Source organism: Lepus europaeus, chromosome 21, assembly GCF_033115175.1.
Source record: "Lepus europaeus isolate LE1 chromosome 21, mLepTim1.pri, whole genome shotgun sequence".
In the NCBI taxonomy this organism is placed as follows: Eukaryota; Metazoa; Chordata; class Mammalia; order Lagomorpha; family Leporidae; genus Lepus; species Lepus europaeus.
Window position 1 is genome coordinate 59,612,468 of NC_084847.1, and position 26,622 is coordinate 59,639,089.

General features: G+C 71.4%; 1 protein-coding gene across 2 annotated transcripts; it reads left to right on the forward strand.

The window, feature by feature from the left end:
* Positions 1 to 425: 425 nt before the first annotated feature.
* Positions 426 to 26,622, forward strand: INTS1 (integrator complex subunit 1). Of its 2 annotated transcripts, XM_062179866.1 has the most exons (46): positions 426 to 549; positions 1,166 to 1,453; positions 1,830 to 2,026; positions 2,377 to 2,514; positions 2,871 to 3,030; positions 3,203 to 3,308; positions 3,413 to 3,599; positions 4,208 to 4,353; positions 4,826 to 4,967; positions 5,579 to 5,755; positions 6,209 to 6,317; positions 7,661 to 7,781; positions 8,553 to 8,630; positions 8,750 to 8,907; positions 9,473 to 9,569; positions 12,423 to 12,514; positions 12,611 to 12,671; positions 13,707 to 13,904; positions 14,171 to 14,300; positions 14,459 to 14,638; positions 14,720 to 14,869; positions 15,071 to 15,250; positions 15,322 to 15,426; positions 15,848 to 16,015; positions 16,145 to 16,256; positions 17,123 to 17,284; positions 17,698 to 17,844; positions 18,034 to 18,132; positions 18,375 to 18,499; positions 18,751 to 19,005; positions 20,073 to 20,232; positions 20,323 to 20,463; positions 20,543 to 20,832; positions 21,221 to 21,351; positions 21,779 to 21,866; positions 21,945 to 22,171; positions 22,266 to 22,389; positions 23,023 to 23,156; positions 23,345 to 23,537; positions 23,822 to 23,949; positions 24,126 to 24,238; positions 24,447 to 24,560; positions 24,942 to 25,012; positions 25,849 to 25,940; positions 26,051 to 26,160; positions 26,266 to 26,622. In XM_062179866.1, exons 1-46 carry the CDS (start codon positions 492 to 494, stop codon positions 26,379 to 26,381), a joined length of 6,558 nt encoding a protein of 2,185 aa, XP_062035850.1. In that variant the 5' UTR covers positions 426 to 491; the 3' UTR covers positions 26,382 to 26,622. The 2 variants fall into 2 exon arrangements, with proteins under 2 accessions (XP_062035850.1, XP_062035851.1); XM_062179867.1 differs by lacking the exons at positions 426 to 549; positions 1,166 to 1,453; positions 1,830 to 2,026; ... (3 more) ...; positions 3,413 to 3,599; positions 4,208 to 4,353 and adding an exon at positions 4,454 to 4,468.

The following is a 26,622-nucleotide window of genomic DNA, read 5'->3' on the forward strand; positions in this document are numbered from 1 at the left end:
AACCCGCCCAGAACCCAGCCCAGGGATCCACCGCCCCCGGCCTGCCCCCTGGGCCCAGCATCCTCGACCACTTCAGAACCCGCTATCTGGCGGGGTGATGGGAGGATCAGGGCTCCCGACCCTGGCGTCACCCTCTTGGCCGAGAGCCCGTGGGCGTGCCCCCTCGATGACGTCACCCGCGCAGGCCAGGAGCAGGCCCCTCCCGCTCCGGGCCTCGCAGCCGAGCCCGGCCAGCCTCCCGCCAGCAGAGGGCGCTGCAGGCCCGGTGCACTCGCCGCCCGCCACGCCCCCGAGGCCCTGCTCCCAGACACGCCCTCCGCTCTATTTTGCTTCCTGTTGCCCCGGAAGTCGGCTTTGCCGGCCCAGGAGGCTGCTTCCGGTTCCGGGGCGCCCGGAGACGCGGGAGGTGTGAGGGCCGGGGCTGCTTCCCCGGCCGGCGTGCGGGGCTGGTGCGGGACCTCGGCCGGGAGCGGACCCAGGCGCGGGCCGGCATGAACCGCGCCAAGCCCCCGGCCGTGCGCAGGCCGAGCGCCGCCGCCAAGCCCTCAGGTGCGCCGGGCGGGCGGAGCTGGGGCGGGAGCCGGGACCCCGCACCGTGGCCCGCGGCGCCTCTGCCGGGAGCGGGCAGCGATGCGGGCGGAGCTGGGGCGGGAGCCGGGACCCCGCGGCGGTGCGGGCGAGGGCCTGGGGGGCGGGAGCCGGGACCCCGCGGCGGTGCGGGCGGAGCTGGGGCGGGAGCCGGGACCCCGCGGCGGTGCGGGCGGAGCTGGGGCGGGAGCCGGGACCCCGCACCGTGGCCCCGCGGCGCCTCTGCCGGGAGCGGGCAGCGATGCAGGCGAGGGCCTGGGGGGCGGGAGCCGGGGCCCCGCGGCGGTGCGGGCGAGGGCCTGGGGGGCGGGAGCCGGGACCCCGCACCGTGGCCCCGCGGCGCCTCTCCCGGGAGCGGGCAGCGATGCGGGCGGAGCTGGGGCGGGAGCCGGGACCCCGCGGCGGTGCGGGCGGAGCTGGGGCGGGAGCCGGGACCCCGCACCGTGGCCCCGCGGAGCCTCTGCCGGGAGCGGGCAGCGATGCGGGCGAGGGCTGAGGGCGGAGCCGGGACCCCGCACCCTGGCCCCGCGGCGGTGCGGGCGGCGGCGAGCGGGCTTCTCCGTGCCTCCCCGCGCAGGGCACCCTCCGCCCGGAGACTTCATCGCGCTGGGCTCCAAGGGCCAGGCCAGCGAGTCCAAGGCGGCGTCCACGCTGCTGAAGCCGGCGCCGTCGGGGCTGCCCTCGGAGCGCAAGCGGGACGCGGCGGCGCTGTCGGGGGCCGCGGCGCTCACCGGCCTCACCAAGCGCCCCAAGCTCTCCTCCACGCCGCCGCTGAGCGCCCTGGGCCGCCTGGCCGAGGCCGCCGTGGCCGAGAAGCGCGCCATCTCCCCGTCCATCAAGGAGCCGTCGGTGGTGCCCATCGAGGGTGAGGCCGGCGGGGCCGTGGCCGGGAGGAGAGGCGGGGGGGGGGGTCCGTGGGCGGTGGCCGAGCTGGGCCTGGCTTCCCTCCGCGTGCACACTGGCTGCAGGAGAGGCCCCGTGTGGGCGTGGACGGCGTGGGCGTGGGGAGGAGGCGGGGCCGGGAAATGGAGCAAAGTTAAGGTGTCGGGGGTGGGGTAGGAGGCAGGGCGGACGCTGACCCCAGGGCCAGCGGATGGGAGCCCAGGAGCCTCCGCCCCGGGCGGCCACCCTGCGGGGTGACGGGGTGACCGGCGCTCTGGGGGTGACGGGGTGATCTGGGGGTGACGGGGTGACCGGCGCTCTGGGGGTGACGGGGTGACCGGCGCTCTGGCCCCCGCCAGTGCTGCCCACGGTGCTGCTGGACGAGATCGAGGCGGCCGAGCTGGACGGCAATGACGAGCGCGTGGAGGCGGTGCTGTGCGGGGCCGTGAAGCAGCTGCGGGCCACGCGCGCCAAGCCGGACAGCACGCTCTACCTGGGCCTCATGTACCTGGCCAAGATCAAGCCCAACATCTTCGCCACCGAGGGCGTCATCGAGGTGGGGCTGCGCGGGCCGGGCGGGGGTGCGGGGCTCCGGTGACGGCCCCTTCCACCAGGCCCTGTGCAGCCCCTGGCGCAGGGGTGGGGGGCGGGCCGGGGCGGGGCTCCGGTGACGGCCCCTTCCACCAGGCCCTGTGCAGCCCCTGGCGCAGGGGCGGGGGGCGGGCCGGGGCGGGGCTCCGGTGACGGCCCCTTCCACCAGGCCCTGTGCGGCCCCTGGCGCAGGGGCGGGGGGCGGGCCGGGGCGGGGCTCCGGTGACGGCCCCTTCCACCAGGCCCTGTGCAGCCCCTGGCGCAGGGGTGGGGGGCGGGCCGGGGCGGGGCTCCGGTGACGGCCCCTTCCACCAGGCCCTGTGCAGCCTCCTGCGGAGAGATGCCTCCATCAACTTCAAGGCCAAGGGCAACAGCCTGGTGTCCGTGCTGGCCTGCAACCTCCTCATGGCCGCCTACGAGGAGGACGAGAACTGGCCCGAGACCTTCGTCAAGGCGAGTCGGCCGTGGGCAGGCAGAGCGCGGCGGGGAGGGGTGCTGTGTGTGTGTGTGTGTGTGTGCACACTGGCTGCAGGGAGAGCCCCATGTGTGTGTGTGTGTGTGTGCTGCCCCTGTGCACGCTGGCTGCAGGGAGAGCCCCGTGTGCCCCATGTGTGTGTGTGTGTGTGTGCTGCCCCTGTGCACGCTGGCTGCAGGGAGAGCCCCGTGTGTGTGTGTGTGTGTGCGCGCGCACTGGCTGCAGGGAGAGCCCCGTGTGCCCCATGTGTGTGTGTCTGTCTGTCTCTGTGTGTGTGTGTGTGTGCGCGCGCTGCCCCACGCACTGCAGCGCTGAGCTGAGGGCGGGTCTGCAGGTGTACATCGAGGACTCTCTGGGCGAGCGCATCTGGGTGGACAGCGTCCACTGCAGGACGTTCGTGGACAACATCCAGACGGCCTTCGGCACCAAGATGCCGCCCAAGAGCATGCTGCTGCAGGGGGAGGTGGGGCGCGGCGGCGGGGAGCCGGGTGCTGGTAAGCCCCTCTCCCTGCCCCAGAGCCTGCGCGGGGTGGGCGGGCGTGGGGGCGGCGGGGAGCCCGGTGCCGGTAAGCCCCCTCCCTGCCCCAGAGCCTGCGCGGGTGTAGGCAGGGTGTAGGCAGGCGTGGGCGGCGGGGAGCCTCCGCGACCCCTCTCCACGCCCCGCAGGGAGCAGCCCTCACCCCTCGCTGGCGGAGGAGGAGGACAGCCAGACGGAGCTGCTGATGGCGGAGGAGAAGCTGAGCCCGGAGCAGGAGGGCCAGCTCATGCCCAGGTGGGTGTGCGCACGCTCGGACCAGGCCATGGCCGCGGCGCGGGCGGGCTGGGCGCCCCACGGACAGCCACCCTTCCTGTGCTCCGTCCCCCCCCCGGGCCTAGGTACGAGGACCTGGCAGAGAGCGTGGAGGAGTACGTGCTGGACGTGCTGCGAGACCAGCTCAACCGGCGCCAGCCCATGGACAGCGTGTCCCGGAACCTGCTGCGGCTGCTCGCCTGCACCTGTGGCTACCAGGAGGTGCGGCTCATGGCCGTGCAGAAGCTGGAGATGTGGTTGCAGAACCCCAAGGTGCGGGGGGCGGGGGCCGCTGCAGAGCCCCGGGGTGGGGGCGGGGGACGCCTCGCTGCAGAGCCCCGGGGTGGGGGTGGGGGTGGGGGACGGGGGACGCCTGGCTGCAGAGCCCTGGGGTGGGGGCGGGGGGAGGGGGAAGCCTCGCTGCAGAGCCCCGGGGTGGGGGTGGGGGTGGGGGGACGCCTCGCTGTAGAACCCCGGGGTGAGGGTGGGGGGACGCCTCGCTGCAGAGCCCCGGGGTGGGGGCGGGGGGAAGCCTCGCTGCAGAGCCCCGGGGTGGGGGCGGGGGGAAGCCTCGCTGCAGAGCCCCGGGGTGGGGGCGGGGGGACGCCTCGCTGCAGAGCCCCAGTGGGGGTGGGGGGAAGCCCCGCTGTAGAACCCCAGTGGGGGTGGGGGGAAGCCTCGCTGTAGAACCCCAGTGGGGGTGGGGGGGAAGCCTCGCTGCAGAACCCCGGGGTGGGGGCGGGGGGACGCCTCGCTGCAGAGCCCCGGGGTGCGGGGGGCAGGGGGACGCTGCAGAACCCCGGGGCGGGGGGGACGCCTCGCTGTGGCCGCACCCCCGGCGCTGAGCTGCCGATGACAGCCCTGGCCCGGCCTCCCCACAGCTGACCAGGCCCGCGCAGGACCTGCTGATGTCCGTGTGCATGAACTGCAACACGCACGGCCCCGAGGACACCGACGTCATCTCCCACCTGATCAAGATCCGCCTCAAGCCCAAGGTGCTGCTCAACCACTACATGCTGTGCGTCAGGTAGGCGGGCCGGGGGCGGGGCGCCGTCAGGGGCGGGCCGGGGGCGGGGCGCCGTCAGGTAGGCGGGGCGGGGGCGGGGCGCCTGGCCCAGACCCCACTACATGCTGTGCGTCAGGTAGGCGGGCCAGGGGGCGGGGCGCCGTCAGGGGCGGGCCGGGGGCGGGGCGCCGTCAGGTGGGCGGGGCGGGGGAGGGGCGCCTGGCCCAGACCCCACTACATGCTGTGCGTCAGGGGGGCGGGGCGCCGTCAGGTAGGCGGGCCGGGGGCGGGGCGCCTGGCCCAGACCCCACTACATGCTGTGTGTCAGGTAGGCGGGCCGGGGGCGGGGCGCCGTCAGGGGCGGGGGCGGGGCGCCTGGCCCAGGCCCACTGCTTGCCCTGTGTCAGGCTGAGCGGGGGCCGGGCAGCGGCGTGCTGGGCAGTGGGGGGAGGGCCCCCGGCTCAGGCCCCTCTGCGTGCTGGGCTGTGTCCAGGGAGTTGCTGACGGCGCACAAGGACAACCTGGGCACCACCATCAAGTTTGTGATCTTCAACGAGCTGTCCAACGCCCGGAACCCGAACAACATGCAGATCCTATACACGGTGCTGCAGCACAGCTCCGAGCTGGCGCCCAAGGTGGGCGGGGCGGGGGCGGGGCCCGGCGTCCGGGGGCGGGGCTGGGCTCAGCACAGCTCAGCTGGTGCCTCAAGGTGGGCGGGGCTAGGGGGCGGGGGCGGGGCAGACAGGGCCCTGGCGGGCGTGGGGCGGGGTGGGGCTCAGCACGGAGAGCTCCTGGGGCTCTGGAGGGGCGGGGGTGAGGGGCGCGTGCTCTTGCCCCTGGAACCTGAAGCCCCATTGGTTGAGTCTAGAGCGGCTTCCCGGGGGCTCCCGAGTGCAGCCTTCAGGTCCCTTGGGTCCGGTTGTCTTCTGAACACAGCAGTGCTGTGGCCCCGAGGGGGGTGCCGGCTGCGGGTCGGTTGAGCTCTCAGCTGGAGGCCTCTGGAGGCCGGGTGTGGGCTGGGCCGAGAGAGCAGGGAGGCGTCTGTGGCCTCACTGCCCGGGTCAGCACGCACGTGACACCACCCCAGCCCCCGACCACAGTTGCCAGGGGAGTGAGGGAGGTGCGGTCCCCGTGCTCGCCCGGGCAGGACCAGCCTGCCCGCCTTGTGCAAGCTGAGGCCCTGGTGGGGGCGTGGCAGGGGCACCGTCCGCCATGGCCGTCACAGCGGTGTGGTGTCTCTGCCCAGTTCCTGGCCATGGTCTTCCAGGACCTGCTGACCAGCAAGGACGACTACCTCCGAGCCTCTCGGGCCCTGCTCCGCGAGATCATCAAACAGACGAAGCACGAGGTCAACTTCCAGGCCTTCTGCCTGGGGCTCATGCAGGAGCGCCGGGAGCCCCAGTACCTGGACATGGAGTTCAAGGTGCCCACTGCGCCCGCGCTGCGCCCTGCTCCTGCTGCCCTGGGCTCGGGGTGGCGCCGGGAGCAGAGAGCCGCTCTGCCGCGGTCTGTGGGAAGCGTGGGCTCTGTCCCGTGGGAGGACCCAGGAGCAGCTGACCGGGCATGGGAGGTGGGCGGCCCCTGGGCTGGGTGTGGACAGGCTTGTTGCTGGCAGGGCTGGGGGGAGTGGGAAGGGCCGTGTGCGCAGGTGCCGGGGCAGCAGGGGCAGGGAGTGATCCGGGCTGGAGGGAGGGGGCGGTGGCAGGGCCACGTCCCGTCCGGAGACCCGACGGGCCCAGGAGCTCCCCCTGCCGGCCCTCTGCCAGTGCGGGAGCCCCTGGGGTCTCCTGGTCCTGCTCTGGCCCCTGGGCAGTGTGGAGTGGGTCCGCCGGGGGCCGGCCCTCCGGAGTCAGCCGCCGCCGTGCTGCGCCTGCAGGAGCGGTTCGTGGTGCACATCACAGACGTGCTGGCCGTGTCCATGATGCTGGGCATCACGGCTCAGGTGAAGGAGGCCGGCATCGCCTGGGACAAAGGAGAGAAGAGGAGTAAGGCTGCGGGGCTGTGGGGTGCGGGGTGCGGGGCTGAGGGAGAGGGAGAGGGCTGTGGGCTATGGGGTGTGGGGCCTCAGGGCCGTGGGCTGCGGGGCTATGGGGTGTGGGAGAGGGAGAGGGAGAGGGCTGTGGGGCTGTGGGAGAGGGAGAGGGAGAGGGCTGTGGGCTATGGGGTGTGGGGCCTCAGGGCCATGGGCTGTGGGGTGTGGGGCGTGGGGCCTCAGGGCCGTGGGCTGCGGGGCTGTAGGAGAGGGAGAGGGATGTGGGGCTTCAGGGCCGTGGGCTGCGGGGCTGTGGGCTGTGGGAGAGGAAGAGGGAGAGGGATGTGGGGCGTGGGGCCTCAGGGCTGTGGGCTGTGGGGCTGTGGGAGAGGGAGAGGGATGTGGGGCTTCAGGGCCGTGGGCTGCGGGGCTGTGGGCTGTGGGAGAGGGAGAGGGCTGTGGGGCCTCAGGGCCGTGGGGCTGTGGGCTGTGGGCAGCAGGCTGTGGGCTGTGGGAGAGGGAGAGGGCTGTGGGCTGTGGGCAGCAGGCTGTGGGGTGTGGGAGAGGGAGAGGGCTGTGGGCTGCGGGGCGTGGGGCCTCAGGGCCGTGGGCTGCGGGGCTGTGGGGTGTGGGAGAGGGAGAGGGCTGTGGGGCGTGGGGCCTCAGGGCCGTGGGCTGTGGGGCTGTGGGAGAGGGAGAGGGATGTGGGGCTTCAGGGCCGTGGGCTGCGGGGCTATGGGGTGTGGGAGAGGGAGAGGGCTGTGGGGCGTGGGGCCTCAGGGCCGTGGGCTGTGGGGCTGTGGGAGAGGGAGAGGGATGTGGGGCTTCAGGGCCGTGGGCTGCGGGGCTATGGGGTGTGGGAGAGGGAGAGGGCTGTGGGGCGTGGGGCCTCAGGGCTGTGGGGCTGTGGGCTGTAGGCGGCAGGCTGTGGGGCCGAGCCTGGCTCCAAGGGGCACTCCTGAAGCTGCAGGCTGTCCCCAGAGGCTCCTGGGGCAGAGCAGGGGCTCCCACAGCATAGCCACTGGAGGGGACCGAGGGGCTCCCGAGCCGCCCGCCGCCTGCACCGTCTGCTCACTGAGGTTCAGCCTACGGTCGGGCGGCCGAGGCGTGGTGGCCTTCCAGCTAGGGCAGGGCAGGAGGAGGACAGTGTCGAGGTCAGCGGGGCTGTGGGCTGTGGGCGATCAGCTGGAGCGAGGTGGCGGCTCCGAGGGTTCCGCTCCCCACGCTGCCTTGGCTCTCGTTGGGCACACACGCGCCTGCCCACAGACGGCCCGGAAGCCGGGTTGCTCTGTGCAGCCTCCCTCATGGGAGCTGTGCGCACAGCCGTGGCGTTCACCGCGGACCTGTCTGTCTCAGACCTCGAGGTGCTGCGCTCCTTCCAGAACCAGATTGCCGCCATCCAGCGCGACGCCGTCTGGTGGCTGCACACCGTCGTCCCCTCCATCAGCAAGCTCGCCCCCAAGGACTACGTGCACTGGTACGGCCCGGCCCCAGCCACTTCCCCAGGCTCTGCCCGCGGGGAGGCCGCCTCCCAGCACCCGCTGACCTGCCGGGCAGCAGCCTGTCGCCTCGGGGTGCCCCCTTCCCCCACCCCCGGCTGGGCCCTTTGGGAGCTAGATGTGCCGGTGTGTGGCAGAGGGGCCACGGTCACCCTGAGTGGCAGCCCTGCCGGCCGGCGCTGAGGGCAGGGGCCCTGGCTGCGTTGGGCCTGCGGGAGCCCGTGGTGCCCCGGTACCTGTGAGCTGAGCAGCTGTCTTGTAGCTGCCGGCCGGCGCCGAGGGCAGGGGCCCTGGCTGCGTTGGGCCTGCGGGAGCCCGTGGTGCCCCGGTACCTGTGAGCTGAGCAGCTGTCTTGTACCTGCCGGCCGGCGCCGAGGGCAGGGGCCCTGGCTGCGTTGGGCCTGCGGGAGCCCGTGGTGCCCCGGTACCTGTGAGCTGAGCAGCTGTCTTGTACCTGCCGGCCGGCGCTGAGGGCAGGGGCCTTGGCTGCGTTGGGCCTGCGGGAGCCCGTGGTGCCCCGGTACCTGTGAGCTGAGCAGCTGTCTTGTACCTGCCGGCCGGCGCTGAGGACAGGGGCCCTGGCTGCGTTGGGCCTGCGGGAGCCCGTGGTGCCCCGGTACCTGTGAGCTGAGCAGCTGTCTTGTACCTGCCGGCCGGCGCTGAGGGCAGGGGCCCTGGCTGCGTTGGGCCTGCGGGAGCCCGTGGTGCCCCGGTACCTGTGAGCTGAGCAGCTGTCTTGTACCACGCAGCCTGCACAAGGTGCTTTTCACGGAACAGCCTGAGACCTACTACAAGTGGGACAACTGGCCGCCCGAGAGTGACCGCAAGTGAGCAGGGCGGGCTGGGTGGGGGCTGCCTGCCCAGGAGGCCTGGAGGGGCCGGAGCCCTGCCCTGTCCCGGCCCCTCCCTGCAGGGTTCAGCCCCGGCCCCGCCCTGTGTCCCGCAGCTTCTTCCTGCGCCTCTGCTCGGAGGTGCCCATCCTGGAGGACACGCTGATGCGCATCCTGGTCATCGGGCTGTCCCGGGAGCTCCCGCTCGGCCCCGCCGACGCCATGGAGCTGGCTGACCACCTGGTGAAGCGAGCGGCAGCCGTGCAGGCTGACGGTAACGGTCCCGGGGCTGTGCTGGGCTTTGAGCCTGCAGGCGATGGCTCGCCGTGGGGTCTGTCTGCGCTGGGTGGCACCTCGTCTGCTCCGGGTTTTATCCGTCCTCATCCCACTGTAGGTGGCTCCCTGGGAGGCCTGGGGCTGGAGGTGAGATTCGGCGGCGCCGCGTGCATTCAGCCGCCCTTCAGCCTGTGCTGTTTGTGGAGCGTGTCCACTCCCTGTGTGGCTGGGCCCAGTGGGAGCGTTCCCACCACCCACGGCCTGGGTTCTGGTGCACACAGCCTGGGGGCTGGGCCCTGCCCGGCCAAGGCCTGCTCTTGTCCACTCCTCGGTGACCCAGCCCCAGCAGGCCGTGCCTATGTGTGGCTCTGCTCTCTAGCCCCGGCCCACGGCCCCCATGCAGAAGCGTCCCTCTGCCGCGGCGCCGTCTCCTTGTCCGGGCGCATGGCGCCTCCTGTTGGTCGCCCCACCCCGCCTTCTCCCTCAGCCAAGCCGAATCGTGAGCTCAGTGTCCCCTGAAGGGCGTGGAGGGGCTGCTGGGACAGTGCGGCCTTGGGTTTCAGATGTGGAAGTGCTGAAGGTGGAGAGGATCCAGCTGATCGACGCCGTGCTGAACCTGTGCACCTACCACCACCCCGAGAACATCCAGCTCCCGCCCGGGTAAGCCCAGGGTGCGGCGCCGGGCCTGTGGGAGCCCTGCGGGAGCCCCCGCCCGCCCCATCCCCCAGACCTGTGCACCTACCACCACCCCGAGAACATCCAGCTCCCGCCCGGGTAAGCCCAGGGTGCGGCGCCGGGCCTGTGGGAGCCCTGCGGGAGCCCCCACCCGCCCCATCCCCCAGACCTGTGCACCTACCACCACCCCGAGAACATCCAGCTCCCGCCCGGGTAAGCCCAGAGCGCAGCGCCGGGCCTGTGGGAGCCCTGCGGGAGGCCTGCAGGAGCCCTGCACGGCCGCTGCTGGAGCCCCCACCCGCCCCGTTTCCTCAGAGCCCTGTGTGGTCGCCGCTCTAGCCCTCTGCCCGCCCCGCTCCCCCTTATCTGCTGGGACTCTCGCTGGCACACACGTGCTTTGTCTTCTGGACAGCAGGGGCCCGCCCTGTCTCCGCGGTCGCCGCGTGGCTCCCGTGGCTTTCCGGGCCGGGTGCCAGGCCTCTGCGGTGATGAGGGTTCCCCCCCCCCCCCCGCCCCGTCCGGCTCAGCCTTCCTAGGGCATGTGTGGAAAGGGAGTCCTGCAGGGAGGGGGCCGCCTGCTGCCTCGGTGAGCGGGTTGTTTGCCAGGTTCACCGTGTCGTGGCACAGCACGTGTGCCCGTGGCCGTGTGGCTGTGTCCGCAGCCGGGGTCTCCTGGCACCTGCTGCTGTGGCGTCGTGTCACGCAGGCTCCTAGGAGTGGGGCGCCAGCTCGTGCGCCGACTGTGTACTTGTTCACAAGGCACGGCGATGGGGTGGAGTTCCTCCCCTGATGCCCACGGTAGTCGTGGCGGGCCGGGCTGCAGCGAGGAGCCTGGGCCTCCGTGTGGGCTCCCGCGTGGGCAGCAGGGAGCCAGGTTCTTGGACCACAGCTGCCGCTTCCCGGGTGCTCCTTGGCAGGAGGCGGCATCAGGGGCGGGGGGCGGAGACAAACCGTCGGCCTGCCGTGTGACCGGCTTTGGGTCTCTGTGGTTTTGTTGCGAGAGTTCTTCCAGGGGCAGCCCCTCGGACCTGTGCTTGGCAGGTGTGTGACCTCCCTGTGCTCGGGCTCGCAGGTCCCGGCGCTGGCCGAGTCCTGCTTGTCTGCTTTCCCTGAGAGCCATGGCCTGGCCTGGAGACCTAAGCCTGCCTGCTCTGAGGACGGCGCAGTTTTAGGTCCTACACCTGGCCGAGTCTGGCCGGGTTTGAGTTAAGATCTGTGTGTCCTGTGTGTGTGTGTGTGGGGGGGGGTCCGGCTGCTGGAAAGACTTCTCCCTGCCGAATTCCCTGGCGCGCTCAGTCGCAGGCCGCCGTCGTGAGTGGGGCCAGCCCTTACCTGCGCGTCGTCTCCGCTGCTGTCCGTGCTGGGCTCTAGGACTGGCAGGCCTGGGTCCCCCAGCCCTGGTCATTTTCAAGATTGGTGGCTTTGAGCCCTGGCGTCCTCACGGGAGCCCTGCTCGGGCGTGCGGCAGGTGATGGATGGCACATCTTCTGGTTGGCGAGCAGGTTGTTTCTGTTTTGTCTTTCTTGTGTTGGTTTGTGCTCAGTGCGCGTAGCTGAGAGGGCCGAGCGTGGGCGCTGCTGGCGTTGCGGGGCCGTGTCTGGCAGTCCGAGGGGCAGAGAGGGCCGAGCGTGGGCGCTGCTGGCGTTGCGGGGCCGTGTCTGGCAGTCCGAGGGGCAGAGAGGGCCGAGCGTGGGCGCTGCTGGCGTTGCGGGGCCGTGTCTGGCTGTCCGAGGGGCAGAGAGGGCCGAGCGTGGGCGCTGCTAGCGTCGCAGGGCCGTGTCTGGCTGTCCGAGGGGCAGAGAATGCCCGTGCGCTGAGTGTGTCCCCATTTCACAGACACACAGCTGAGGCTTGGGAAGGTTGGGAAAGGCCCAGGGTTTTGGAGCAGCCGGGAAACTGCGGGGTGTGAACGAGGAGCCCCAGGCCTCTGCGTGGGGTGGGCCGTGTGTGCGCCCGTGGGGTGGGCCGTGTGCGCGCCCGTGGGGTGGGCCGTGTGCGCGCCCGGGGCCTGGCCAGCTGTGGCTGGAGGAGAAATTGCCAGGAGGGGCGGTGGGGTTTTGTTTATTTAAAAGGCAGAGAGAGGAGAGCTGGGTTCCACCCACAGACTTGTTCCCAAATGCCTACAGCAGCCCAGGCTGGGACGGGCCAGATCTGGCCTGGAAGCCAGTCGGGGTCACCTCCGTGGTGGCAGGGACCCAGCACTGAGTGTCCCTGCCGCCTCACGGGGTGTGGCCAGCAGGATGCTGGACTGCACTCGGCCATGCCGACAGGGGGCGCTGGTGTCAGCAGGGTCTAACCGCTGTGCCACGTCCCAGCCCAGTGTTAGCATCACAGGGCTTTCAATGTTTGTTCCGTTTACTATTGAAGGGAGAAGACAGTGACCCTCCGCCTGCTGGCTCACTCCCCAAACGCCTGCCCCAGTGTTCTGTGTTTTTTACGGATTTTACTTTTTTGTTTGGAAGGCAGAGTTACAAAGACGGAAGGATGCTGAGGGAAGGAGAGCTCTGTCTACTGGGTCGCTTCCCAAATGGCCCCAGTGGCCAGGGCTGACCCACAGCAAAGCCAGGAGCTTCCTCCAGGTCTCCCGTGTGGGTGCAGGGGCCCAAGGATGTGGGCCATCTCCTGCTGCTTTGCCAGGCGCATTAGCTGGGAGCGAGGCCGGAAGTGGAACAGCTGGGACTCAAACCAGCGCCCATGCAGGATGCGGCGTCACAGCGGCGGCTTCACCCGCTGCGCCCGGCACTGGCCCCTGCAGTCTCGAGGCAGCCCCAGGGTGACCTGTCACTGGGTCGTCTGCTGGGGCCTGTTCCTGCCCCTGAGGCCAGCGCTGCCTTCCAGGTACCAGCCCCCGAACCTCGCCATCTCCACCCTCTACTGGAAGGCCTGGCCCTTGCTTCTGGTCGTCGCTGCCTTCAACCCGGAGAACATCGGTGAGCCTTCTGCCAGCGCGGGGCAGCCCACCAGGGGCCAGAGGAGGGGGTCACATGCCGGAGGGAGCCCCCCAACCCCGCCCCCTTGTGCCCTAGGCCTGGCCGCCTGGGAGGAGTACCCCACCCTGAAGATGCTCATGGAAATGGTGATGACCAAGTAAGTCGGCTCACGTCGGGGCTTGGGCCTGGGCTGGAGCCGGCCCTGCTGTGCGCCTGGCTCCCGCGTGCTGCCAGACTCGGTTCTGGGTCACTGGGTGCTCTGCTTCCCTCTGTCCCCGGGCTGGGGGTGTCCTGGGTGCCACTTGTGCTGCTGTCTGGAGTGACGCCCCGAGGGGCGTGGCCCAGGCTCGGGAGCCAGAGCCCAGACAGCACAGGGTGGGGGCTGGGGCCGCCTGGGACCATCCGCAGGTGAACAGAACAGCGCAGCCGGGGCAGGTGGGGCCTGGCCTCAGCACACCTGGCGGGGAAGCTGGGGCTGGGGGCTGCAGCTCCCTCCACGCTGGGTGTCTGTGCGGGGCCAGCGGGGCCGGCGGGACCGGGAGGGTGGGCTCCCGGGCCAGGGTGCCGTGCAGAAGGCAGTGCCACGCAGTGCGGCCTGAGCTGGGGCTCTGTCGGGACGGGCGTGTGCCCCGTGACTGGCCCGTGGCCTCTCAGCTCTCAGTTCTGGAGCCTGTGAGGGGATAAACCCCCAGCGCTCCTCAGAGAGCTGTGCAGCCGCCTGGTCCCTTAGAGAGAGGGGCGGGGCCGCCTGGTCCCTTAGAGCGAGGGGGTAGGGCCGCCTGGTCCCTTAGAGTGAGGGGGCAGGGCCGCCTGGTCCCTTAGAGCGAGGGGGTAGGGCCGCCTGGTCCCTTAGAGCGAGGGGCGGGGCCGCCTGGTCCCTTAGAGAGAGGGGCGGGGCCGCCTGGTCCCTTAGAGCGAGGGGCCGGGGCCGCCTGGTCCCTTAGAGCGAGGGGGTAGGGCCGCCTGGTCCCTTAGAGCGAGGGGCGGGGCAGGGGTGCTAGAAGAACCCAGGGCCACGGTGCCAGGACCCGGCTCTGCCCGCCTCGCCGGTGGGCCTGGGGCTCTGTGACGGCTCCAGCCGGGCGCCGGGTGGCGGCACGCTGGGCGTCATCACCCTGCTCGGCCCTGAGCGGTGCTGACGGAGCCAGCCCTGGCGGGCAGGATGCCGAGTTCTCGCACGTTCCGTCTTCAGCAATTACTCCTACCCGCCGTGCACCCTGACGGACGAGGAGACACGGACGGAGATGGTGAGCCGGGAGCTGCAGCTCGCCCAGCGCGAGAAGCAGGAGATCTTGGCCTTCGAGGGCCACCTGGCTGCCGCATCCACCAAGCAGACCATCACCGAGAGCAGCAGCCTGCTCCTGTCGCAGCTCACCAGCCTGGACCCCCAGTACGCTCTGCCGGCCCCCGCGGGCCACGTGGGCAGCCCCGGGCCTGGGCCCGTGCTGGGTGGGGGTGGAGGCAGGAGGCCCTGGCCCGTGTGCCTCGGCTCTCTGCGGTCAGACCCCATGGGGCTCGGGCTCAGCAGCTGGGGTGGGGGAGGGGGCAGCGTGAGTGATGGGGCAGAGGGGCCAGGCGTGGACGTGCCCACAGTTACTGCGGGTGGGGGACATTGTGCGTATGGCCTCTGACGCGTCTGTGGCCTCTGCCCTCCAGAGGGCCCCCCCGGAGGCCCCCTCCCCACATCCTGGAGCAAGTGAAAGGCCTCAACCAGTCCCTCCGCCTCGGGCACCTCCTGTGTCGCAGCCGCAACCCTGACTTCCTCCTCGACATCATCCAGAGGCAGGTGAGCCCGAGGGGCAGGGCGTGGACGTGCCCGCAGGTGCCACGGGGACAGCGTGAGTGACGGGGCAGAGGGGCAGGGCGTGGACGTGCCCGCTGTTGCGGGGGGAGCTGGGGAGGGCACAGCGTGGACTTGCATCTGACCACAGTGTTGCCTCCCAGGCCTCCTCGCAGTCCATGCCCTGGCTGGCCGACCTGGTGCAGTCCAGCGAGGGCTCCTTGGACGTGCTACCTGTGCAGTGCCTGTGCGAGTTCCTGCTGCACGACGCTGCGGACGAGGCCGCCTCCGGGGAGGAGGAGGAGGAGGGCGAGAGCAAGGAGCAGAAGGCCAAGAAGCGGCAGGTCCGTGGCCAGCCCGCCCCCTGCTGACCCGCCCCCGCCCCCTGACGCCCCTGACGCCCCTGACGCCCCTGTGCCCCGCAGAGGCAGCAGAAGCAGCGGCAGCTGCTGGGCCGCCTGCAGGACCTGCTGCTGGGCCCCAAGGCCGACGAGCAGACCACGTGCGAGGTGCTCGACTACTTCCTGCGCCGCCTCGGCTCCTCCCAGGTGGCCTCCCGAGTGCTGGCCATGAAGGTGCGTGTGGCTCGCCCATGCTGCGCGGATTCCCACGTGGAGAAAGGTGGGAGGACGTGGACCCGGGCAGAACTGGCCGCCTGCCGCTGCTCTGGCCGGGCTGCGTGCCGGAGCGGCGGGCCTCACCCGCGGGGTTTGTGCTGTGCACAGAGCTCGCCACCCCCAGGCCTGGGGTGTGGACGCCACGTGTGTTCGCTGCAGGGCTTGTCGCTGGTGCTCTCGGAGGGCGGCCTGCGGGACGGGGAGGAGAAGGAGCAGCCCCCGGAGGAGGACCCCGGGGCCGCGGACGCGCTGCAGGGCTACGAGTGGCTGCTGCGGGACCTGCCCCGGCTGCCCCTGTTCGACAGCGTCAGGACCACCACCGCCCTGGCACTGCAGCAGGTGGGGGGCTGTGCTTGTGGGGAGGCGGGGCCGCGCACTGCCCGGGCCAGCTCACGCGCCCTCCCCCTCAGGCCATCCACATGGAGACGGACCCGCAGACCATCAGCGCCTACTTGGTCTACCTGTCGCAGCACACGCCGGTGGAAGAGCAGGGCCCGCACAGCGACCTGGCCTTGGTGAGGGGCCCGCCGTGCGCACCGGCTGCGGGGCTGCTCAGTGGGGGTGCTCACGCCTGTGTGTGAGGAGTGACCGGTGCCGCCGTGCGGGCGCCGGCCACGGCGGGTGGGGGCGGGCGCGCAGGTGCTGCAGGACGCCGTGGTGCGGGGCTGCCCTCTGGCTGGGCTCGCTCTGTCCTGGTCGCGACTCCGTGAATGAGCAGCATCACTGGGAAGCGGGGTCCCTGCGGGGGGCTGGAGTGGACTCCAGTCGGCGCCCACCGTGTGGCCTGAGCGAGTCTGGTGCCGAGGGTGGCCCGGGGCGGCCTAGGCGGGCGGGCTGCCCTGCGGCAGAGCCAGTGCGCCATGAGAGCTGCGCCACTGCAGGGGGGGCTGGGGCTGGGGCCCCGGGCGGCTGCTGACGGCCCTCGCCTCCTCCCAGGACGTGGCGCGGCTGGTCGTGGAGCGCTCCACCATCATGTCCCACCTCTTCTCGAAGCTGTCGTGCAGTGACACGTCCGACGCCGTGCTGGGCGCCCTGCTCGCCATCTTCTCCCGCTACGTGCAGCGCATGCGCAAGAGCAAGGAGGGGGAGGAGGTGTACAGCTGGGTGAGGCAGGCCCCGCCCCTGCGCGCTGCCCAGGCCCCGCCCTCCAGGCCCCCCCCCTGCACCCCACCCAGGCCCCGCCTTGCGCCCGCTCAGCCCACCATTCCTCCTCCCCACCCTCCCTCCCCACAGTCGGAGTCCCAGGACCAGGTCTTCCTGCGCTGGACGAGCGGGGAGACGGCCACCATGCACATCCTTGTGGTGCACGCCATGGTCATTCTGCTGACACTGGGCCCGCCCCGCAGTGAGTGGCTGCCGGCTAGGGACGGGGCTGTCCCAGGCAGCACCTGCCCCGTCCCAGGGTTGGCTGCGGGCTCTGCTCCTGGGGGGAAGTGAGCAGCGTGGACAGGGCAGTGTGGGCAGGGCAGCAGGTTCCCTTCCCATCCTGGCTCAGCTGCTTCCACAGAGGGCAGGCGGTGCCGGTCCTGGCGTGCTCAGCTGCCGGTGGGGTGTGGGGTCCTGTGCATGACAGCACCAGGAGCCCGGCAGGTTCTCACTGTCCCGGTCTCGTCTTCCCTGGCCAGCCGGTGGAGCTGTGGAGCAGCCCGGGCTGCGTGTGTGGCCGGGGTCGTGTTGAGAGCCTGGGGACCCCAGCTGGTCGGCCCCTCTGGCCAGCAGCCTCTCTCCACTCCCTGCTGGCTGACGTCTGACTGTTCTGTCTCCCTCAGGCCATCCCTGAAGGCAGGGGAGGGGAGGGGATGGACCCCTGCTGGAGATTGGCGCTGTGTGGGTGGGCTTTGCCTAACCGTGTGACCCCATCGGGGTGAGGGAATGGCCGCGAGGGCAGGCCGGCTTTGCACTGTCCTTGTCCGGGACGTCCTGTGTCCTGCGGCCTTGTGGAGCCTGAGAAAGGGGCCAGGCTCTGCCTGTGGCCATACCCATCCCTGGGCAGATGGCCACGGCCGAGCCTCTCCCCTGAGGATGAAGGGGCCAGTGCTGGCCGCCTGGGCCGGTGTGGACACTGAACGAAGCCCGGGAGGCACCTGACCAGGCCTGAGCCTCCCTCCTTCTCTGGGCCTCGGTTCCCCCACTCTGAAGGGGAGACCTGCCTGGGTGACCGCTGGTCGTTCTTGGGTGTGGACAGCTGCTCACTTGCTGTCTCCCCTAAAGCTGGTGACGGCGAGTTCGGGGCGCTGCTGGACATCTGGTTTCCGGAGAAGCAGCCCCTGCCCACGGCCTTCCTGGTGGATACGTCCGAGGAGGCCCTGCTGCTGCCCGACTGGCTGAAGTTGCGCATGATCCGCTCCGAGGTCCCTCGCCTGGTGGACGCAGGTGCAGCCCCGGGCCTCACTCTGACCCATCTACACGAGCTCTGACCTGGTGCCCGGGCCCCGGGAAGAGAGGGACAGGAAGTGGCTGGGAGCGGAGGGGTGCTGAGTTCCTTGGAGGGCATGTGAGGTTTGGGCGCTGTGGCAGGGGAAGGTGCTGTGGAATGGGCAGGACCAGGGCCGGCCACGTCCTGGGAGCTGTGAGGAGCCCTTGGTGACCGGGGAGGCGAGGTCACGTAGCTGGGAGCCAGCAGGAGAAGCCACAGGGACCTGTGTGTGGCTCCCTGCGCCAGGCAGCCCCAGCTCTGTCGGGCGCTCGCTCTGCAGCAGTGCTGGGAGCCCCTGGCGGGGGGGGGGGGAGGTCGGCCTCAGGCGGGCTCTGCGGGCTCGGGGTCACCGAGCAGGCCTGGCCCTCAGCCCTGCAGGACCTGGAGCCGCAGCAGCTGCTGCTCTTCGTCCAGTCCTTTGGCATCCCCGTGTCCAGCATGAGCAAGCTCCTGCAGCACCTGGACCAGGCCGTGGCCCACGACCCCCAGACCCTGGAGCAGAACATCATGGACAAGAGTGAGTGTCGGCGTTGGAGCGTGGGGTCGGACGACGTCGGGCCGAGGCCTGCCCTCCCTGGGGCCAGGGGTCTCTCCCTGCTGACAGGTCTTGTGCTGGGAGCGCAAGCCCAGCTCGCGAAGGCCTGCGGGAGCGGGGTGCCGGCGTCCGGGGTGCGGGCGCGCGGGTCTGAGTGCTGCTGTGTTGCAGACTACATGGCGCACCTGGTCGAGGTTCAGCACGAGCGTGGTGCCTCCGGCGGCCAGACCTTCCACTCCCTGCTCACGGCCTCCCTGCCCGCCCGGCGAGGTACTGGGCCCGCAGCAGCGCCCTGGCCGTCCCCCTGCTGGACGCTAGCTTCTGGCTGGTGTGCTGGTTGCTCGCTAAGGGCTGTGCTTCCTAAGGCCTGAGCGAGGCCTGGGGTCAGTGGGAGGGGCCTGGGGGGTGGCTGGGTGATGGTCCCGTGCCAGGCAGGGCTTGGCTTTGATGTCCACCTTCCGGAAGCTGCGGGCAGCTCCCAGCCGATGACAGCCCCCCCCAACCCCCCGCAGACAGCACAGAGGCGCCAAGACCTAAGAGCAGCCCCGAGCAGCCCCCAGGCCAGGGGAGGATCCGGCCTGGGACTCAGGTGCGGGTGCTCGGCCCCGAGGACGACCTGGCCGGCATGTTCCTTCAGGTACCGGCTCCGCGGCTGGGCCCTGACGCACAGCAGCCCGCGTGTCTGGGGTGGGGGGGGCCCTGCCCTGCACACTGCCGAGTCCACGCACGGCCCCTCTGCCGTGCTGTCCCTCGTGCGGCACTCGTGGCCGCCCCCAGCACGAGTCTCGTGGGTTCTGGGCCCCTCGGCCCACAGGGCTGGGGCCGCAGTTGCGCGGGGCACGGGCCTGAGCTGTGTGGGGTGCTCACCTGCCCACCCCGCGGCTGCAGATCTTCCCGCTGAACCCTGACCCGCGATGGCAGAGCTCCCGTTCCCGCCCCCTCGCCCTGGCGCTACAGCAGGCCCTGGGCCAGGAGCTGGCCCGAGTCCGCCAAGGGAACCCCGAGGTGCCGGGCATCACGGTGCGTCTCCTGCAGGCCATGGCCACGCTGCTGGGCTCCCCCCACGGCGGGGCCCTGGTCATGGCCATGCAGCGCAGCCACTTCCTGTCCTGCCCGCTGCTGCGCCAGCTCTACCAGTACCAGGTACCTGGGCCCGGGGGGTGGGGGAGCAGAGTTCGGGACAAGGGCTCCGCCTGGGGCGAGGGGACGCCGACACCACAAAGGGCTGTGCTTCATGGCCTTGGGGATCCGTTCCTGTGTGTAGGGGGAACTGCCCAAGGGGCTGCCCCAGCCGCTTTCGCTTTTTTAAAGGTTTGTTTATTTGAGGGAATAGAGACAGGCAGATCTTACATCCACTAGTTCGCTCCCCAGGGGGTTGCAACAGCCAGGTCTGGGCCAGGCCGAAGCCTGGAGCTGGGAGCTCCACCCTGGTCTCCCACAGGGGTGCAGGGGTCCAAGCACCTGAGCCATCGTCTGCCGCCAGAGGCAGAGCCACCGGGACCCAACCCCACACTCCAGCATGGGGCCAGCTTCACATGCGGGGGCCGCCCCCGCCCCCGGAGTTTAGCAGGAGTTTTTTTCTTTTTTTTTTTTTAAAGATGTATTTGTTTATTTGAGAAGCAGAGTTACAGAGAGGCAGAGAAAGAGAGAGAAGGAGAGGAAGAGAAAGAAAGAGAGAGAGGTCTTCCATCCACTGGTCTCTCCCCAAATGGCTGCAGCATCCAGAGCTGGGCTGATGCAGAGCCAGGAGCCAGGAGCTTCCTCCAGGTCTCCCACGTGGGTGCAGGGGCCCACGCACTTGGGCCGTCTTCCACTGCCTTCCCAGCGTATTAGCAGGAAGCTGGATCAAAGTGGAGTAGCCGGGACTCAAAGTGGCATTCACATGGGCTGCCGGCACTTAGCCGGCTCCGCCCGCTTTGCCACAGCGCTGGCCTCTCGTGTTTTTGTCCACACAGCAGGTGCGAGGGGGGTGGTGCTTGTGCATACGTGCACCTGCCGCTGAGTGCAGGCCTGGTCTGCCTGTGTGCCGTGGGAGCGGTTGGTGAGCTGTGTGTTCACTGCTCGCCCTCTGCAGCGGTGGGGTTGGGGAGGCGCTGGCCCAGTGGCCCAGGGGTGTGGGGTGCCCAGCGGCCCCTCCTCTGGGCTCAGCTCCCGCTTGCCCGAGCTCTCCCGGATGAAACGTGGCTCAGGTGCCGCCGGCCCTCCCGCAGCGCTGCGTGCCCCAGGACACCGGCTTCTCCTCGCTGCTCCTCAAAGTGCTGCTGCAGCTCCTGCAGTGGCTGGACGGCTCCGCCGCGGAGGGCGGGCCCCTGCAGGCCCAGCTCAAGCAGCTCGCCACCCGGTACTCGGCCAGACACAGGATCAGCGACGGTGAGGGTGGGGCCCGGGCTGCCGCGGGGGTGTCGGGCCGCGGGAGGGGCTGGAGCCCGGGCGGCGGCGGTCACCCCTGCCTCTCTGCAGTGCGAAGTGGGCTGCTGCACCTGGCTGAGGCCCTGACCTTCCGCCGTGACCTGGAGGTGGTGGGCCCCACCGTGCGGGCCATCGTCGCCGCCCTGAAGTCTGGGGAGCAGCGCAGTGTGGAGCCGGAGCTGGTCAGCAAAGGTACCGCCCAGCCCCGGGCCCCGGCCGCACAGGTCCCTCCCCTGGCGCCGGCTGAGCCTGGCCTGTGTCTGTCACGCAGTGCTGCGAGGGCTCATCGAGGTGCGCTCGCCCCACCTGGAGGAGCTGCTGACGGCGCTGTTCTCTGCCCCCGCGGACGCGGCCGGGCCGCTGCCGGCCACGAAGCCCATCGTGGTGGTGAGCTCCCTGCTGCTGCAGGAGGAGGAGCCGGACGCCGACGGTGGCGGCCTGGAGCCCACACGGCTGGGGCCCGCGTCGGGGCTGCTGGTGGACTGGCTGGAGATGCTGGACCCCGAGGTGGTCAGCAGCTGCCCCGACCTGCAGCAAAAGCTGCTCTTCTCCCGGAGAAAGGTAGCGGGGGCAGGGCGTGCGGGGCCTGGCCCGGGTGCGTTTCCCCTTAGGCTGACTCTGGCAGGTGGGGCCCGGGTCTCCCTGGAGGAGCGAGGGTGGGCTGTGGCCAGCAGAAGGGAGTGCAGGTGCGAGGCTGCTGGTGTCACCCCAAGGGGCAGCGTTGCCAGGAGCACCGCGTGATGTTCCCAGGGCAGGGCCGGGGAAACACGAGAGGCCCATAGCCGGGGGAGCTGTGTCCGTCCCCCTCCGCCCCACCCTGCCCGCTCAGCCAGGCCCCTGAACCTGGGGGCGCTGAGGCTCCACGAAGACTTGTCCTGTGCCGCCTGGGCCGCTGCACCAGGACGCTGCCGGCCAACCCGACCAGAGCCACCGCTTCCTCCCTTCCCAGGGCAAAGGCCACGCCGGGGTCCAGGTGCCGTCCTTCCGCCCCTACCTGCTGGCCCTCTTCACACACCAGTCCAGCTGGTCTACCCTGCACCAGTGTATCCGTGTCGTGCTGGGCACCAGCCGGGAGCAGAGGTGAGCGCCCCACCCCGGGGGCCTGTGGCTCCCCAGGCAGGTCCCCACGTCCGCCGGCCATAGAGCTCCGGGCAGACACGGGCCAGCGGCTCCAGCATGGAGGGCACGGAGCCACACGGTCCCCAAAGAGCCCGGCAGCCGGCAGCTCGGCGAGCAGCCCCCACAGTGCCCCAGAGAGGGCGCCTTGGCGGCCCGGGCCCTGGGGGGACAGCTCTTCCTTTGTGGTCCAGAGCCCATCTGGGCCTCGCTGTGGCTGCCTCAGCCCCGCCCCGTGGGGGATGACCGGCTCCGGGGTGCCCAGGGGTGTCAGGTACCCTGGAGGCGTGGTGCCGCTCGCACTAGGGCTCTGCCGCGGCGGTCCTTGGGCCCCGCGGGGGTGCTGTCCCCCCTCTGCCTGGGAGCTGCGCCAGGCCCCTCTTCCTTGCAGGTTTGACCCCTCCGCCTCCCTGGATTTCCTCTGGGCCTGCATCCACGTTCCACGGATCTGGCAGGGCAGGGACCAGCGCACCCCGCAGGTGGGACTTGGGGGTGGCCGCCGCGTGGAGGTGGCCCTCGCCGGCCTGCGGGGCTGACGGGCGGGTGCCTGGTTGCAGAAGCGGCGGGAGGAGCTGGTGCTGCGGATCCAGGCCGCGGAGCTCATCAGCCTGGTGGAGCTGATCCTGGCCGAGGCCGAGACGCGGAGCCAGGACGGGGACGCGGCCGCCTGCTCCCTCATCCAGGCCCGGCTGCCCCTGCTGCTCAGCTGCTGCCGCGGCGACCACGAGGGCGTCCGGAAAGCCACCGAGCACCTGGCCGGCTGCATCCAGCAGTGGGGGGACAGGTGCGCGGGGCCGGCGGCGGGGGCCGGGGTGGTCCCGGGTGGTCCCAGGTCCTCGCCGTCCGTCGCCCCAGCAAAGCCCGTCTGTTCTCCGCAGCACGCTGGGCAGGCGCTGCCAAGACCTGCTCCTGCAGCTCTACCTGCAGCGGCCGGAGCTCCGGGTGCCCGTGCCCGAGGTGCTCGTGCGCAGCGAAGGCGCCGCCAGCGGCAGCATCTGCAAGGTGAGGGCACCTAGGCCGCCGCGCCCTTGCTCGCACGGGGCCAGGCGGCGAGGGGTGCCGTCGGGTCAGGGACGGGAAGCTGGTGCAAGGGCAGCGGAGCCCGCCCCCTGCTCCGGCCTGCTGGAAGCACAGAGCGTTCTTCGTCCACCCGCCCCCTGCCCGTCAGCCCATACAGCCGGGGCTGCCACTGCAGGGGCACCCTCGGGCTCCAGATGTGTCCCTGTGCCCCGTGGAGCCCCCGCTCTGGGGGCGGGGCCGCAGCACTGACCTCCAGGCCCGCCCCCCGTGCCAGATGCTGGCGCCCGCGCTCTCCGGCTCCCGGGAGCTGCAGCCTGGGTGGGTGCTGGGCTGTGGGCCAGGCCGCCGGCTGCAGGTGCGTCATGCCCGGCAGAGTGACACCCGTCTGCTTCCTCACCTGTACCGCATGGCTGAAAGCGGACTTCACTCCTGCTCTTGGCCTTTTCCCGCGCTGGGCGTGTCGCTTGCCCGTCAGCGCGGGGGCTGCCGGGTTATTTCTGTGCCAGGGATTTCCTGGGGACTCGATGCGAGGAGCGCCGCAGGAGGGGCGCAGGGTCCTGGGGTTCCATGAGGCAGGGCGGGAAGGCGCCAGGCCTCACCCCTGCCTCCTCTCAGCTGGACGGGCTCATCCACCGTTTCATCACTCTGCTCGCCGACACCAGCGACTCCCGGTCGTCCGAGAACCGAGTGGCTGATGCCAACATGGCCTGCAGGAAGCTGGCGGTGGCCCACCCCATCCTTCTGCTCAGGTACCGCCCGGCCGTGCCCGGCCCTGCCCCTGCGCAGGCCCAGAGCTGCAGTCCTGACTCCCGGGCCACGGGGACCGCGTCCCCGCCCCCAGGAGCAGAGAGTCCTGGGTGGGGTGTGGGACTGCGGTTGGGCCTCTGGTCGGGGCTCAGGGGTGGAGGGTCCCCACCAAGGCCTCTGCCCTCCCCAGGCACCTGCCCATGGTCGCCGCGCTGCTGCACGGCCGCACCCACCTCAACTTCCAGGAGTTCCGGCAGCAGAACCACCTGGCCTTCTTCCTGCACGTGCTGGGGGTGCTGGAGCTGCTGCAGCCGCACGTGTTCCGGAGCGAGCACCAGGGGGCGCTGTGGGACTGCCTGCTCTCCTTCATCCGGCTGCTGCTGGTGGGTGTGGGGGGCCGTGTTCTGAGAAGCCCGGCACAGACCCGCCGTGCTGCGCGTCTGGTGGCTGTGCTGTCCCCTGCCCTGGGTGCCCGCTGTCAGCGCGGTGAGCTCGGGGACAGGGGCCGTGTCTGACCACTTGCAGCACTGCCTGGGGCAGCCGCAGTCCGCGGGCGCCGTGCTGACGGCCAGGAAGTCGTGGCTGCCGCCCCAGTGGGGCCGTGGGCGGGAAGCGTGGGCAGGGGTCTCGGCTCTGAACAGCCCTGTGCCGCTGGGCCCCCCTGCAGAACTACAGGAAGTCCTCCCGCCACCTGGCGCCCTTCATCAGCAAGTTCGTGCAGCTCATCCACAAGTACCTCACCTGCAACGCGCCCGCCGCCATCTGCTTCCTGCAGGAGCACGCCGACCCCCTCCAGTGAGCGCCCTGCCGGCCGGCCGGGGGCTGCAGGCGGACCGCGGCAGGGTGGGGGGTGTGGGACAGCCCCAGCGTCCTGCTGCGGACGCCCTGCCCCGCTCACGCCGGTCCTCGTCCCAGGGCCTGGGGGACGTGGCCTGTGGGGCCCCCCAGGTGACCCCGTGTTCCCTCCCCAGCGACCTCTCCTTTGAGAACAGCGACCTGGTGATGCTGAAGTCGCTCCTGGCGGGACTCAGCCTCCCCAGCAGAGACGGCAGATCTGACCGCGGCCTGGACGAGGATGGGGAGGGTGAGTGGGCGCCCAGGCCGGCTCCGGGGCCTGCTGGGGCATCGGGGTGTCCCCAGTACACGGCAGCCGTCTGCCGCTCAGCACCGCCCACGCTTGTCTCCCTGGCCCTCGGGGCCTCTGTGGGGCCAGGTCAAGCGCGGTCTGAGGCTCCCCGAGGGCCGGGCGGGCCTGAGCGTCCTCCGCCCTCCTGGCCCGACTTCTCTTGCAGACGAGCGCGCTCCCGGCTCCCTGCCCCTGGTCAGCGTCTCCCTCTCCACGCCGCTGACCGCTGCTGAGATGGCGCCCTACATGAAGAGGCTGTCCCGTGGCCAGACCGTCGAGGGTGAGCGGGGCTGGTTTGCCCCACGTGGGGTTGGTGCCCGCACTGCCCCACAGCGCCCGGGCCCCAGGGCCCCGCCTGGAGCGTCCACGAGAGGAGGACCTGGGGGAGGTGTCGGGGGTGCTGTGCTGCGGGCAGAGCGGATGCTCAGGGACAGTCGGGGTGCCGGGCTCAGGGCGCCCAGACACGGTGAGCCATTGACCCGCCCAGCCTGCGCGACCACAGAGCCCCGGGCCCTGCACCACGCCCACCATGGATGGCGCGGGACTGCGGTGCCTTCTCTCCTGAGGCTTGGGGACTTCTCCCCACCCGCGCGGGGTTGCTTGTGCGCCGTGAGGGGTGGGAGACGCAGGGGCTCACGAGCCCCTCCCCGTGCCGTCCTAGACCTGCTGGAGGCGCTGAGCGACGTGGACGAGCTGTCCCGGCGCAGGCCTGAGGTCCTGGGCTTCTTCTCGGTGAGTATGAGCGGGGTGGGGTGAGGGTGGGGGTCCTCCCTGAGGTCCTGGGCTTCTTCTCGGTGAGTGTGAGCGGGGTGGGGTGAGGGTGGGGGTGGGGGTCCTCCCTGAGGTCCTGGGCTGCCTCTCGGTGAGTGTGAGCGGGGTGGGGTGAGGGTGGGGGTCCTCCCTGAGGTCCTGGGCTGCTTCTCGGTGAGTGTGAGCAGGGTGGGGTGAGGGTGGGGGTCCTCCCTGAGGTCCTGGGCTGCCTCTCGGTGAGTGTGAGCGGGGTCGGGGTTGAGGGGCCGCCCCAGGGCCTCACTGCTGTGACCGCCTGAGCCTCCCACAGTGGGAGCGTCCTGCCACCCAGCGGAGGGGGTCAAGGCTCTGTGCGGTGGGGGGCGGGCCGAGCCTGTGCCGGGTCACCTCGGCAGGGTGGGGGGTGGGCCGAGCCTGTGCCGGGTCACCGCGGTAGGGTGGGGGCGGGCCGAGCCTGTGCCGGGTCACCTCGGCAGGGTGGGGGGCGGGCCGAGCCTGTGCCGGGTCACTGCGGTAGGGTGGGGGCGGGCCGAGCCTGTGCCGGGTCACCTCGGTGGGGTGGGGGGCGGGCCGAGCCTGTGCCGGGTCACCTCGGCAGGGCGGGGGGCGGGCCGAGCCTGTGCCGGGTCACCGCGGTGGGGTGGGGGGCGGGCCGAGCCTGTGCCGGGTCACCTCGGCAGGGCGGGGGGCGGGCCGAGCCTGTGCCAGGTCACCTCGGCAGGGCGGGGGCGGGCCGAGCCTGTGCCGGGTCACCTCGGCAGGGCGGAGGCGGGCCGAGCCTGTGCCGGGTCACCTCACAGCTCCCCCCCTCTCCCCAGACCAACCTGCAGCGGCTGATGAGCTCGGCCGAAGAGTCCTGCCGTGACCTGGCCTTCAGCCTGGCCCTGCGCTCCATGCAGAGCAACCCCAGGTGAGCCCGCCCCGTCCACCACGGCCGCCGGCCCGGCAGGGCAGCTGGGTCAGCCTGGGCGTGGGGCCAGGGGCGGTGCCCACCTCGTGTGCCCCGTGTGCCCCATGCAGCATCGCGGCCGACTTCCTGCCCACGTTCATGTACTGCCTGGGCAGCCGGGACCTGGAGGTGGTGCAGACGGCCCTGAGGAACCTGCCCGAGTACACGCTGCTCTGCCAAGGTGAGCCGCCAGCCCCAGTGTGTGCAGGCCCTGCCGGCCGCGGCGCCCGCAGCCCCTGACCCCTGACCCCCTGACCCCTCACCCCTCACCCCGGCTCTCCTGCAGAACATGCGGCCGTGCTGCTGCACCGCGCCTTCCTGGTGGGAGTGTATGGGCAGATAGACACCAGCGCCCAGATCTCCGAGGCCCTGAAGACCCTGCATATGGAGGCCGCCATGTGACCGGGCCAAGCCCAGGAGGCTGCTGTACCGCGCCTTCCTGGTGGGCGTGTATGGGCAGATAGACACCAGCGCCCAGATCTCCGAGGCCCTGAAGACCCTGCACATGGAGGCCGCCATGTGACCGGGCCAAGCCCAGGAGGCTGCTGCGCCCGGGGTGCGCCTGGCAGGACAGGGGGCGTGGCCCAGCGCCCGCAGAGACAGAGGGAGGGGCTGGTTTTGAATGAACCCCGCAGTTCCCCAC

Excerpts from the sequence above, each read along its gene's own strand:
- INTS1 (XM_062179866.1), top strand. The coding sequence starts at position 492 with ATGAACCGCGCCAAGCCCCCGGCCGTGCGCAGGCCGAGCGCCGCCGCC. Across the intron at positions 15,427-15,847 it reads CGCACAGCGACCTGGCCTTG|GACGTGGCGCGGCTGGTCGT; the intron begins GTGAGGGGCCCG and ends GCCTCCTCCCAG. Across the intron at positions 16,257-17,122 it reads GACACTGGGCCCGCCCCGCA|CTGGTGACGGCGAGTTCGGG; the intron begins GTGAGTGGCTGC and ends TCTCCCCTAAAG.